Source organism: Peromyscus californicus, unplaced genomic scaffold (assembly GCF_007827085.1).
Source record: "Peromyscus californicus insignis strain IS unplaced genomic scaffold, ASM782708v3 Scaffold_11__1_contigs__length_118956290, whole genome shotgun sequence".
NCBI classification, from domain to species: domain Eukaryota; kingdom Metazoa; phylum Chordata; class Mammalia; order Rodentia; family Cricetidae; genus Peromyscus; species Peromyscus californicus.
In genome coordinates this window covers 112,151,382-112,164,290 of record NW_026294402.1, presented here as the reverse complement: position 1 = coordinate 112,164,290, position 12,909 = coordinate 112,151,382, and the positions used below count along the sequence as shown (strand labels likewise).

General features: G+C 47.1%; 1 protein-coding gene and 2 long non-coding RNA genes across 13 annotated transcripts in view; 2 read left to right on the top strand and 1 right to left on the bottom strand.

Annotated features, from left to right (window-relative positions):
- Rbms3 (RNA binding motif single stranded interacting protein 3) overlaps window positions 1–12,909 on the top strand; it is a 1,493,133-nt gene that overhangs the window by 142,478 nt on the left and 1,337,746 nt on the right. For 9 of the 11 annotated variants that reach the window (XM_052723536.1, XM_052723582.1, XM_052723605.1 and 6 more), the window contains 2 exons: window positions 7,292–7,427; window positions 11,032–11,258. In XM_052723536.1, coding sequence (XP_052579496.1) covers window positions 11,043–11,258 — 216 coding nt within the window. In that variant the 5' untranslated portion in view covers window positions 7,292–7,427; window positions 11,032–11,042. Of the gene's footprint in view, window positions 1–7,291; window positions 7,428–10,538; window positions 11,259–12,096; window positions 12,210–12,909 lie in introns of those variants that run through there. The other 2 variants (XM_052723544.1, XM_052723614.1) reach the window with 2 other exon arrangements.
- LOC128100978 (uncharacterized) lies at window positions 2,206–11,470 on the bottom strand. Its single transcript, XR_008214975.1, has 3 exons — window positions 11,358–11,470; window positions 9,202–9,367; window positions 2,206–2,439 (listed from the first exon to the last, which is right to left on the bottom strand). It is a non-coding gene; the product is annotated as an uncharacterized LOC128100978 (long non-coding RNA).
- The window catches only part of LOC128100970 (uncharacterized), a 172,136-nt gene continuing 171,076 nt past the window's right edge, over window positions 11,850–12,909 (top strand). Inside the window, exon 1 of the long non-coding RNA XR_008214974.1 lies at window positions 11,850–11,864. This is a non-coding gene — a long non-coding RNA (uncharacterized LOC128100970). The remainder of the gene's footprint in view (window positions 11,865–12,909) is intronic.

Below are 12,909 nucleotides of genomic sequence, written 5' to 3'. Positions count from 1 at the left end.
CACCAAGATTACAAGCATAGGTGCCACTACACTGGAGTTCTAGTAGCGAGGCTCATGCTTGTAAGGCAACTACGTTATAGACTGAGCTGTCTCCCAGTCCCATTGTTAGTGTTTTAAAGATAAACTCTCCCATCTGCTTTATTTCTGAGTCTCTGGTGCACAACAAAGAGTCTAGAAATAAAACCAATATATAGAAAAGTAGCTCAAAAAAAAACCCCAAAAAACAAAAAACAAAAAAAATTACAGTTTTCTAAATAATTCTCTATAGACTAGAGGAAGAAGAATGCTTGTGTTTTTAGGAAGTGTCATGCTTCTCTTTGACCTGCCAAACTCTTTTTATGGAATATATCTTTATATTTTAAAAAAAAGAAAGGTAGCTCATAAGTAGCAGAGTCCCAAGCTGGAAGGCCCAAACCAGAGCTCCAGGAGTAGATGCCATCAGAGGAGAGTGCAGGGAATGATCCTCTAGGTCAGTGTCATGAAGCTCCACCAAGTCCAGATTCAGCTCAGCAGGCCTATGAGCTGTGGAAGGTTCAGGAAGTCAAATGGGGTCCACTGAGGCAGCCTCACTCTACTCCTTACTGCCTGGGCAGACTGTGACTGCTCTCACTCTTCAGATGGAAATGACCTGGAAAATTGCATCAGGACCTAGAAATTAAAGTTTGGAGTCCTTGGAGGTGGGGTGGGGGTGGGGGAGTCTCATATTAAAAATTAATTTATTATCATGTGTGTGCATGTGTGGTGTGTATCACAGTATGTCTGTGGAGGTCAGAGGAGAACTGTGTGGATCTGGTTCTCACGCCAAGTGTGATACAGTGTGTTCACGTTAGCAGCCGAGCCATCTCCCCAGAATTTTGTCTTTCCCCACTCTTATTAATAATTTCTGTGGGCACATCTGTAGAGATCTGGGGAGAGCTGCAGGAGTGTGTTCTCTCCTTTTAGAACCCAGAGCTGGAATTCAGGCTGCCAGGTTTGGTGGTAACCGCCTCTGCCTTCTGAGCCACCTGGAGGGCCTTCACATCTTCTTTTCTCTTCTGTGGACCCTTTTTTATTTTTTAAGGTGGATTGATGTGGATTATGAAGAAACCTACAACATCAAAGAATAGAGAGGTGGGGTAGACCTTAAGAAGCCTGCATGCAAATGATGCTTTCAGTGGTGTCTGAGCTCCCAGCCTCTCCTGAGGTCATACTGTCTGGAGTCCCTGGAATTTTCTTTCCTGAGGACAACAACTGTGGCCTATTTATTGGGTTCTGTTGCCATGAAGTGACCCTCCTACAGAAGTGAGGCTGTTGCCCTTAGCTACACATTTCTTTGTGGGACTCACTGTGAATTCCACAGTACCAAATCTCTAGTGGGGATGCACAGACCAGCATGAGACATCTCTCTAGTGTCTGCTTTCTTTCACAAGGCAGGTTGTGACTGCTGCAGCTCAGAAGCAGTGTGTATCTTATCAAGTGTGTGTGTGTGTGTGTGTGTGTGTGTGTGTGTGTGCGCTGTATGCACACACTCATGTGTGCAAGTATGTGTGTGTAGAGGCTATAGGTTTATATTAGATGTTTTGAGAGAGGACCACTCACTAAATCTGGAGCTCACTGGCTGTCTAGCCTGGCTAGCCGATGAGCTCCCAGGAAGTTGCCAGTCTCTATCCTTTCCATAGTCCTGGGGGTGCTGATGAGGGTGCCACTGTGCCTGGGGGTGTTGATGAGGGTGCCACTGTGCCTGGGGGTGTTGATGAGGGTGCCACTGTGCCTGGGGGTACTGATGAGGGTGCCACTGTGCCTGGGGGTACTGATGAGGGTGCCACTGTGCCTGGGGGTGCTGATGAGGGTGCCACTGTGCCTGGGGGTGCTGATGAGGGCGCCACTGTGCCTGGCTTCTTTTGAGAGGGTCCTGGACATCTGAACTCAGGTCTTCTTGTTTATGTAAAAAGTACTTTGTCCACTGAGCCACTCCCACGCAGGATTTGCTTGTTCTCCTTGTCTGAGGCTTATCAGTTCAAGGTTTATCAGCGCTTACAGGGGTTAGCATGGGAGACAGTGTTCCCAAGGCTGCTCTCACCCTGCAGAAGCCTGGAAGGGGCTGATGTCTGTCTGGAAAGTGTGCTTCCTTACCCCCTTCCTTTTCCTCTCGTGCCACCTTATGGTATCCCATTCCATCAGTTCCACAGATTAGATACTATGCTCAGGCTCATTGTTGAGTACATGTCTGTTTGAACTTTTATTTAGTGTTTTCTGGCCTGATGATCTCTCCTTTGTTTTGTGACTCATCTTCCACATTCAGATTGATACATCCTGGAGTCTATGCTCAATACACACAGCTTTTCTGTTGTGCACCAGGATGCTGCGGCTGGTGTCCTTATGTCTCCTCCACCCTGAATCATCTGCATTCTCTTGTTTCTACAGCAGTTGATGTACCCATGTCGATGACATCTGAAAAGGCTGCAAAATTAAAGCTGTGTGATTATGAATACTATGAAAGAGGTTTTGACAACTTTTTGGTGGCATTTAATTCAAGTTAAACTCTTCTCATTCAAAATAATAAGCATAATGTTACTTATTATGTAAATGAGGTGGCCAGGCAGATGTTTTTCATCTTGGTGAATTCAGTAGGGATTAATACATACAAATGCAGAGTAGGATGGGCAAATGTTCATCTTGGGAACTCGAATAAGGTTCAGCAAGAGGAAGGTGGTTACTTTGGAATTGTGTTGTTCAACACACTGGAGCCACTAACCATATGAAGCTATTTAAATTTAAATCAATTAGAAAGAAATAAAATTAAAATTCAGTTTCTCAGTCACACTAGCCATAATTCACGGGCTCATAGCCACATATGGGAGGGAGGCTCCCTACCGAAACACACAAAGAACATTTGTATCATCAAAGAAAGTTCCATTGGATGGTGATGCTAACCTCATAAGGAATGAGCAGCATCAATAGGTTCTTCTTGTCAACTGGAGCAGTATCCATGAAAGTTCTAGAGGGTTCTGAAGAACCCCAAGTCATCACATTACAGAGATACCTCCTTACCAGTGTTTACAGCAGCCCTAGTCACTATAGCTAAATTATGGGAGCAGCCTAGAGTCCAGCCTCAGACATGGATAAAGAAAGTATGTATATACACAATAGAAGTTTTCAGCCATAAACAAGCTCCAAATTATATCCATTGTAGAAATGAATGAAACCAAGACAATCAGATTAAATGAATTATACCAGCCTCAGAAAGACAGATTTTGTATGTTTTCCATCATTCCTGGTTCCTGAGTTGTATACAGTCATACATAATCATGTATGTTTGGATTAAACAGCACAAGGGAACAAATGGGGTCCATGGGAGGAGGGGCGAGAAAAGGAACCCTGTGAGACAAGGCCAGAAACTAAAGAATATATATATATATATATATATTCTCTTAGAGAGTTCTGAGGATGGGGGTGGATCAATGGAGAGTAGGACGGCAGAGGAGGTAGGATTAGGTGGTTGCATGAAGACCCATGTGTCTCACAGGTGCCCACTGTATCTCAGCTTCTGAAGGACTGAGTGTCCTCCTGGCAACCAGGGATCCGTAAAGCACAGGTGCTGGTTACAAAGGACTGGGCTGGGGCCCAGGAATCAGCACTCAGAACTGAATCCTTGGTGATGTTGATGCCGCTGGTTTGTGAACTACAGTTTGGACAGCAAGGTGCTTTTAAACCCCTAATTCACAGGGACATCCTCCCGTGGTGGCTAAGAAACCCAGGGAAAGAATCCTGAGTCCCCACAGGCCAGTGCCACCTCAACTGAGCCTTGTCACACACACCAAGCTCTCATTGCAGCAGGAAGCTGCTGTCATGTCACCAAGGAGGGAAAGGCTGTGGGAAAAGGAATGATTTGTCAGAAACTATTGTGAGCAGGCTAATTTGCACCTGTGTTAATTGGCCTGGTACTCTCTTTACCTTTCCAGTCATTCCATTCCTGCAGATTACGGAAGGATTTAAAAAAAGAAAGACAGAAACTCAGAAGAAACGGCCGCTCCATGGAAACATAATTTGCATACATAAAAATTCAGTCTATAGAAATGTTGCTCAGCCTTGTCTGCACAACTGGAATCATCTGGGGGAACTTTAACATCACCAGGTTCCATTTTGCCCTCAGATTTTTATTTCACCAATTAATGGGGGAAATAGTGGTTTTTTTGACACCTTCCCAATGTCTCTAACATACAGCTATAGAGAACTTTGATTATAGTAATGACCCTGAAACCTGAAGGTGCATCACAACCATGCCCTGTAGCAAGGTAGACTGCAGGACTCCATGCCCTTGAGTTCCTGACAGGATGGGGAGGTTTGCATTGCTGAGAAGGTCCCAGCTGCTACTACTCCCCACTGTGGAGACTCCCTGAAGGCATGGTTCTCAGTTGTGACCACACCTGGTTACCACCTGTGAGGCTTAAAAACCACCATAAGCCATGTACATGTGTGGTATTGCATACTTATAATCCAGGCACTTGGGAGTTCGAGGCTAGCCTGGGCTACATAAAACCCTGTCCGAAAGCAAAACAACTCTACCTCCAACCTATCATTGCTTCCATCCCACCTCCAGACATCCTGATTTTTGGAGGATTCAGTCTTTAGGAACTGAGAGTTCCCCTTGTGATAGGGGTTTGAAAACTGTTGCGAGACAGTCTTTCAGATTGGAAGACTACAAGCACAGGACCACATGGATGTTAGATGCTCAGGCTGAGCTCTATCCCTGTAGAATCATAGCATTCTCCAGGTGACTTTTGTATACATTAGAGATGAGACCTTCTGTACCAGGAAGTCCTTCCAACAGCAATTCAGAGGCTGGGTAAAGTGTGTGCTGTCCAAGCATGAGGACCTGAGTTTGGATCCCCAGAACTCACATAAAAACCAGGTGTAGTGGTATAATTCTGGTGAGGGGTGAGTTAGAGGGCAGAGGCAGGCCAATGTGGGGACTTGCTGACCAGCCAGTGCAGCCAAGATGACAAACTCCAAGTTCATTAACAGATGCTTTAAAAAAAATAGTTATAGAGGAAGACACTTTCATCAGCTTCTGAGCTAAGCACATGCATGTATAGGTTTGTGAACCTGCACACACACACACACACACACACACACACACACACACACACACACATACATACATACACAAGGCATACAACACACACACAGGTAAAAATATTTTAAAAATCAATTCATTTTAAGCTGGGCCTGGTGATGCCTGTAATCCTAGCACTTGGGAGGCTGAGGCAGGAGGATTGCAAGTTTGAAGCTAACAAACCTACATAGCAAACTCCAGATGAGCTGTAGAGAGTCTGTCCTACAACTGGAAAGAAGATCAGTTTGTTGAATTATATACATATATGCTTCAAAGAAATTCATTAATGATTTCTGTTACTTCCTAAAAATTCTGGGGTATGTAATTTAGTGCAAACTTATTTCAAATTATTGAGGTTTTACTACATGTTTTTTGCAAAGACACAAACTTGTCCTTGCTTGCTTGTACTGTGTCTCAGGACACTTGGGATCCCAGCAGGGAGACACTGGAGTTGCCAGACTCAAGAAGGGCAAAAATGACCAAACTTTTCACATGTCTGCAAAAGGTTCATTATTCAGGATAAAATGCTTCTAGTTTACTGTCTTTTGATTTTAGAAGAACTCACATTTCTTATTCAATCACCAGAATGATGAAACATAGCTATGCTCTTAATTCATGAAGCCTTTCAGTGTGCAGGGGAAGCCCCATGGTGAGGAATGGAGTGTCTGAGAATTAGACCGTCTTGAGAAAAAGAGGAGCTACTCTGTGTTTTTACTTTTTTTTTTCTTTTGGTTTTTTGAGACAGAGTTTCTCTGTGTAGCTTTGAGCCTTTCCTGGAACTCACTCTGTAGCCCAGGCTGGCCTTGAACTCATAGACATCCACCTGGCTCTACCTTCCTAGTGCTGGGATTAAAGGCATGCGCCACCACCGCCTGGCTTTTACTTTAGTGTGTGTGTGTGTGTGTGTGTGTGTGTGTGTGTGTGTGTGTGTGTGTGTATGTATACAGGTGCCTGTGTACAATAATATGCATAAAGGGGTCACCAGACAATTTTTTGGCAGTTGGCACACTTCCATGGCTGGGTTCCTGGGATCAAACTTGGGTCACTATGCTTTCAAGGCAAGCACTCTTACCCATGGAGCCAGGAGACATCTATCTCACACTGTGATGACACTAGTCCCACACTGTGTCATCCTAGAGAAGTGTTTTCTGGGTAGTCTTGGAGGGCAACTGTGATTGCCAAAGATAAGCAGAGGAAGAGCAGCAGGACCCATAGGTTAGACAGCCTTCTTTTTTTTTTTTGATTTTTCGAGACAGGGTTTCTCTGTGTAGCTTTGCACCTTTCCTGGAACTCACTTGGTAGTCCAGGCTGGCCTCGAACTCACAGAGATCCGCCTGGCTCTGCCTCCCGAGTGCTGGGATTAAAGGCGTGCGCCACCACCGCCCGGCTTAGACAGCCTTCTTAAACCCACACTCAGTGGATCACTTGGAGATCTTGTTGGATGCAAATTCTGCGTGACCGGCCTGTGGCAGGCCTAGGAGTGCACACCTTTCCCACTCCTGAGGGTGGAATGCTCCAGGTTCATGGAGGAAAATCTGAGTAACAAAAGGCTAGACCAACTATGCTCCAAGGACACTCAGTCGTCTCAGGGACTCAAAAGAACATCAAGTGTCCAGGTGTAAATAGGAAGAAGGTGAATTTTGTTAAAAGTGAAGATCCACTAATCCTGAGTCTTCTGAGAGAGACAGCTAAAGGTCAGAATTCTTCACAGACTCATCATTAATGGACAGTTAATGAGGATGTGAAGTGTCATTTCAGGCAACCACGAAATACTACACAAACACCTCAGACGACTAGTAGGGCAGAAATTTCAAAATGTTGCAAGCTGTTTGCAGGCTTGAAGTAGCAATTTACATGCATAATTAGGTGCAATCAACAGTTTTGAAATGTAATATATTTTCTGAGTCCATATTTACTTATGACAGATGCTAAAAAAAATACATGTCCCCCAAGTAATTGCAGGGGCAGAAGGAAATAATATTTGCATTGAACAATAGGAACCTTTAAAAGCACGTGTCTAAATTTAGAACAAATTCAGTTGCAGTATTTTATCTTCCATTTTATTTAATCTTCATCTGAGCCTTGAAAAAAGTTCACAAACACATTTTGGAAGTAACAAGCGTGGAAGAATATTAACTTAACAGTTCTCCCAGCTCCTGTCTGAATTGACATGTGATTTTTATTTCTGCACTCCAGAAGAAAACCTGTCAAACTCTGAAGTTCCTCGCACACAACACTGGTGAGTTCCTCCCTCTTCTCCGAAGATGCCAGCTATCTTCTAGAAAAATCCTGTGTACATGCTCCTGAACCAAAGTCTTCAGATACTTTCAAGGTCAGTTTCTACCATCTTCCTGCCCTAGCTTAACAGACAATGCCGTGTGCTATGTGATTTTCTAAGCACATTACACAGATAATCTAATTTACCTTAATAAAAACTTTGTAAGGACTCTTGATTTATTAGTGGCTGCTGGAGGGGACGTGGAGAGAAGTATCATCCTCAAAGGCATGAGGTTGTATTTTCTTAATTTTTTTAAAATTATTTTGTAATAAATATTTTGGAAGTGGGGGTAGGCATGCCACAGCAAATGTTAAGAAGTCAGAAGACAATTCTTTGGGGTTTGTTTCTTTATGTTTTAGGGACTAGATTTGTGTTATCAGGCTTGGCAGTGGGCACCTTTACTCACAGGCCAGCCAGTCTGCAGGCCTCACTCGTACTGACTTGGCTCATACATGACAACAGTCAGGGTCATAAGGTCATTTAAAAGTCTAGTACATCCAGATAAGCAAACTCATTGTGTTATTTGATGAGTTCTGGGTTTAGAAAATAAACTTAAAGTAAAGCTTTTAGAATTATTGAAAACCAAAACCAACACCAGAGACCTGGTAAGCCTTCATCCAAACTCTGCTCTCTTAGAGCACGTCCATGCTGCCTTACCTGACCTGTCTACGCTGAGTAAAGCAGCCATGAAATGCTTTCATACTCATGCAAAAACCTGGAGAGTAAGAGGTTGCAGAAAAGGATAAATTCTGCTGATGTACCTGGTGTAACTTCATCCATGAGGACTATGTGCATTGGTGTGTAAAAGCTCTGCTGGGCACTGCAGAGCAGCCCAGTGGGCCATGTGACTTCCAGCTGCATCAGGCACATGTATCCCACACTGGACATTGAAGGAAAAGGCCACTAGAAAATACATGGGCAGTTCGCTTATCTCCTGATTCATTTGGGGACATTTAAGAACTCAAAACCCAGACTAAACGACTAATGTTAAACAGCTTCTTCGTGACTTACTTCTCCTTGTTGCTGTTCCAAGGTCCCTCCTGGATGTACACAGTTGCTGATGACCCATAACACCCTAAGCTACTTCCAGGACCAAGTGGCAACTGCAGAAGTCACTTGTTCACCTTGAGATGGATCAGATGGACTCAACCCAACCTTGGTCCCTGTTACCTGTTAAATGCCACTGGGAATGTTTGTTTGGTATTAAACTTTTGTTAAGTCTTTATTGTAAGCAACCTTTTATGTCCAGACAAGGCCACTGGATTCCTGGAGTGTCAGATGACAGATTCTTCCCTTATTCCTGGAGGCCTTGAGCCCCGAACTGTCCTTCTAGCAGCTCCTTCCTTGGCAGCTGGTTGGACCGACTGCTCCCCTACTAGGTACTTTTAGTGTTGTCTGGTTTCTGTAAGAACACTTCAGCAGCTGGGGAGGGTATCGACTTTAACCATGGATGCTACAAAAGATACTGCTTCCCCTTTAGGAAGTCGACTTCTAGCCCAAAACATTCCTAACAACCTACAGGAGGGCAGGAGGACAGTGTTCAAGACAAGCCTGGGTGAACTCCGGATGACCCTGCTCACCGGCAGCTGTTTTGACTCAGAGAGGAGAGAGGACTTGGTTGGGCTAGATTTCTACAGAATGTTTGTGATTGGTATGATTTGATGGCTGTGGTTGGTGCAAATTACAGTGCCACATTTATGTGCTACAGTCCCGCCACACCCCCTTTCTGGTTTTAGAATGAGCTCAGAGCCACCCTCTGCTACTGCACCCTAGTGATGCAACATCAGACCCAATAAAAGGTTTCTGCCAAGGGCTCTTTCTTACCCACCTGTGATCTTTATGGTGATTGGAATGAGCTGAGCTGGTAACTTCCAGAGGAGACAGTCAGTGGCAGCCCCTCATCAGTTAAAAGGGACTGACGAGTTTGAAGAGTGATGGGGCAGAAGCTCAGGAGAGGATGGTGGATGGCAGAAGTGGAGAGACCTGCGGGAGATCTGAAGACAAGGATGTGACTGCTTGGTAGGAGAGTTCCAGGGGGCTCCCAGTCCCTAAAGGTGAGGGTCTAAAATCTGCTCTGGAGCTGTAATGCTAGCTATACATGCTTCCAGCCCCCCACAACCCTAACACTCAAGGCTTGTTGAGTTCCAGCTCTAGATGCCAAGGATGATTCTAGCTGCCCCAGGGCCAGGCCATTGGGAATGAAGGCCCAGAGCAGTAAGCCTTCCACCTGAGCATCTACACAGTCATATGGCTTTGGCTTATAGAGCCTGGAGGCATGCATCCCCAGTTCTGAGGACTTGGAAATAGAGGCTGAGTCTCTTGGCACAGCTTATGAGTTTTTGGCACTTCAAGGCTCAGAAACACTGGTACTAGCCCAGCAACTCCTCTTAATTTCTATGTGAGTAGCACAGAATTGGTAAACGTGACTGACAGGGAGTCCCAATGTAAGCTTTTCCAGGTCTATCTGTGCCAACTCTGTATTTACAGAGCACTCCACTGCTTGCCCCTAGCCTCACCGCCTAAAAATTTGCCCAGCTTACTTGAGAGAACTGGCCACTTGGGAGAGCAGGCGCCCAGCTGGCGCCCACCACAGGATACGTTGCAGTAAAAGCCTGGCAGCTACACCCCACGTCCCTTCCTCCTCCATTGACCCTCCAGCGGCACACCTTGGTGCCAAACTCAGCACCGTGAGACTGGTCCACATCCACACATCCTCTTCATCCCATAGAGCCCCACCCCTTCCCAGTTTTATTTAACCCCTGGCATGCCCAAGACTAGGTTAAATCTGTTCCTGCTAGTAATTGGATACTGGTTGCTTCTGTGTTCCAGTTCTCTAGTAGAAGACAGAGCCACCAGCATCAGGGCAGACCTGGGTGCTGGGCTCTGGGAGTCACACACATGCACCCAGAGAAGGACTGGCCCTCCAGACACTATTGGTGGCTGGAGGAGGAAGAACCAGGGTCAGGAGGTGGTAGTCACCTGGGGTTGGGGTGGTCTCTCCAGCCACGAGTTCTCCCCTTGCCCCTCTCCTACTGTTCCCTGACATCCTCATGCATAGGTCGAAATACCCTTTTTGCTTCGGTTCCCCTGAGCTAGGAAGGAGGCGACAGATAGGGTCGGTGCCTGGTCAGCGGCTAGGGGTGCAAGATCCCGCTTATACCTGACATTCCCTATCTCCGCCAGTGTCGCCAGGCAAATCTGGCCCATCTGGTTTGTTCTTCCAGTAACTTTGTTCAGAAGGTTGGAAGGGAGGTGAAACACCCAGGGAGCCCCCAGGAGACGCCAGATGATCGAGGATCGTGGATCCGGGATCGAGGATAAGGAGAACAAGTCCTCGGGGCTGTCCCCAGGGCTGGCTGGGGCGCGCGGCTGGGAGGCGCCCTGCCACCGCCAGGATGCGCTCGGTGTAGCGGGACTGCCGGGGGGCGCCTGAAGGCCAGCGCTCCAAGGACACGCGGCCACCCGCTCCTCGCCGGCTCCCGGGCCCAGACGCCCCGCAGCGCCGGAGCCGAGGCGCGGGGAGTGCGGGCGAAGGGTGGCAGGAGGGAGGGCGCGCGCGAGGCGGCCCCTCCTCGGCGAGCCATGCGTGCCACGGGCCGCTGAGGAGCCGCCGGGCGCCGCTGCCAAGTCTCCGCTCCGCTTTTGTCTTGCCCTCCAGTGAATGGGAAGATGGAGATGGATGTGGAGGGAGTTTCTCCGCGCCCGGAGCCCATCCCCCGCTCCCAGGGGGCTGGCGGAGCCTGCCAGGCGCCGCCACAGCCTCCCCAGCCCCAGCCGCAGCCCCAGCAGCAGCTGGCTCAGGATGAAGTGCCCTGCGAGAGTGCGGGCGCTGAGGACAGCGACGATCCGGAGGCGAGACCCAACGGCGAGAGGGGGGAGAGCAAGGTAAGGTCCGCGGTGTGGCCGCCGTGACATCTTTTGAACCAGATGGAGGGGCACTAGTAGTGGCTGTCTCTTTAACCCCTCTACACCCAACCCCCTTACCTCGTTTGTATGGGGGGTGGGGTGGCAGGTTGGAGAAGGCGTGAGATTTAAAGGAATCCACGCCGGTAGTGAGTTTCTCAACTGGAAGGCGTGTGCAGAAAGAAGTCTGCTCTGGTTTCGGTGTTCGGTGATGTGTGCAGGGGAAAAGTCGTGGCACAAGCCATGCGAGGCTGAGGGCAGGACTGAACCAGCGGGAGACTTCTGCTTTAGATGCTGTGGGTCTAGAGGAAGTGTGCCTTAAGACCTGGCGACGAGTGGCTTCCTTGACACTTGGAGGGGAGGTGGCATGCAGCTACTGATGGGAGCGAAGTTTGGCTTGTTTCAGATTGGACAGCTTTGCTTCACGGAGCTCTAGGCTGGAGGTAGTCCTCCTCAGCGGGCATCCTCCTCTTCTGGAGGGCAGGGACCCGGTGCCTGTCAGCAGATGAACCCTGCAAGTCCTTTGCAGCCCTGCTGTGTCATGGTAGACCAGGGGAGACCTGCGCCTGACTGTGTGGAGTTCTTTAGGTAATTGATTTCCAGTAAAAATGGCTCAGATGCCATTCTCTGCTGCTGGTGTTTTCCTCTGCTGAGAAAATTGTACAGTAGGGGAAATGGCACAGAAGATGACGCCTTGGTGATATTCAGAGAGTGTGCTTATTACAGCCATCCCTGGGCAGTTGCTGCCTCTACCCACGCTCGGAGTTTAGTTTGGTGGAAGCTAGTTGTTGAGTTCCATCGGAATCGAGTTCGCACGTGTGTTTGTTAAAGCATTTTGAAAGCCGCTGCTAATATTGGGGGAAAGTTGGTTCAGCAAATCAGAATATTGGAACCCGAGAAGAGTCAATCTACTTTATTTCCACGGTGTTTCAGGTAAGGAAGTGTACAGGCAGATAGGCACTTGCGCTCTAGAAGCAAGCCACGTCTCCTGAAGTGCTCCTCCTTGTGAATACCTTGATTTTCCTTGGACCTTTGCAAAGACACCAGTAGATTAAACAGATACTAGAGCATGTTGGGATCAAACAGAGTGCTGCTGTTCTGTGTCTGCAGACAGATCTTTAACAAGTTTGGATTTGCAAATGCTTAAAATTGTTTCTGTGTTTTGAAACCTGAGATAAGAATCAGGGTTGTTGTTGATCTACAAAAATCAATACTATTATTATTTAAGTGGTAAGCTACGCAGGAGTTGGAATCTGAACACACTCCAAAACAGACCAGAACGGGGCGCCGTACAAGTGGGTACAAGATTTACGCTGTGAAAACTATATGAATTTTAATAGTCTGATATCCCCAGCCTTCCAGTCACTCTTGATTTCATGAATATTTAATCCTGTCACGGCTACATATTTACTACTTGAAAGCCTGTGCCCCGTTTTATGAAAACAACCCTAACCGAGCATCATATTACCTAATTGAACTTTAAGTCTTCTCTGCAAAATTGGTGTGGAGAGTAATTAAAATCTACAGCCAGCCGGTGCTGCTGTTTCCGTAGTGTGGGTTCCTTTGCCCTAAGCGTGAGAAGAAACTCCTGCCATCAGCAAAAAAATCTGTGTGTGTTTGTTTCCCTCGGCTG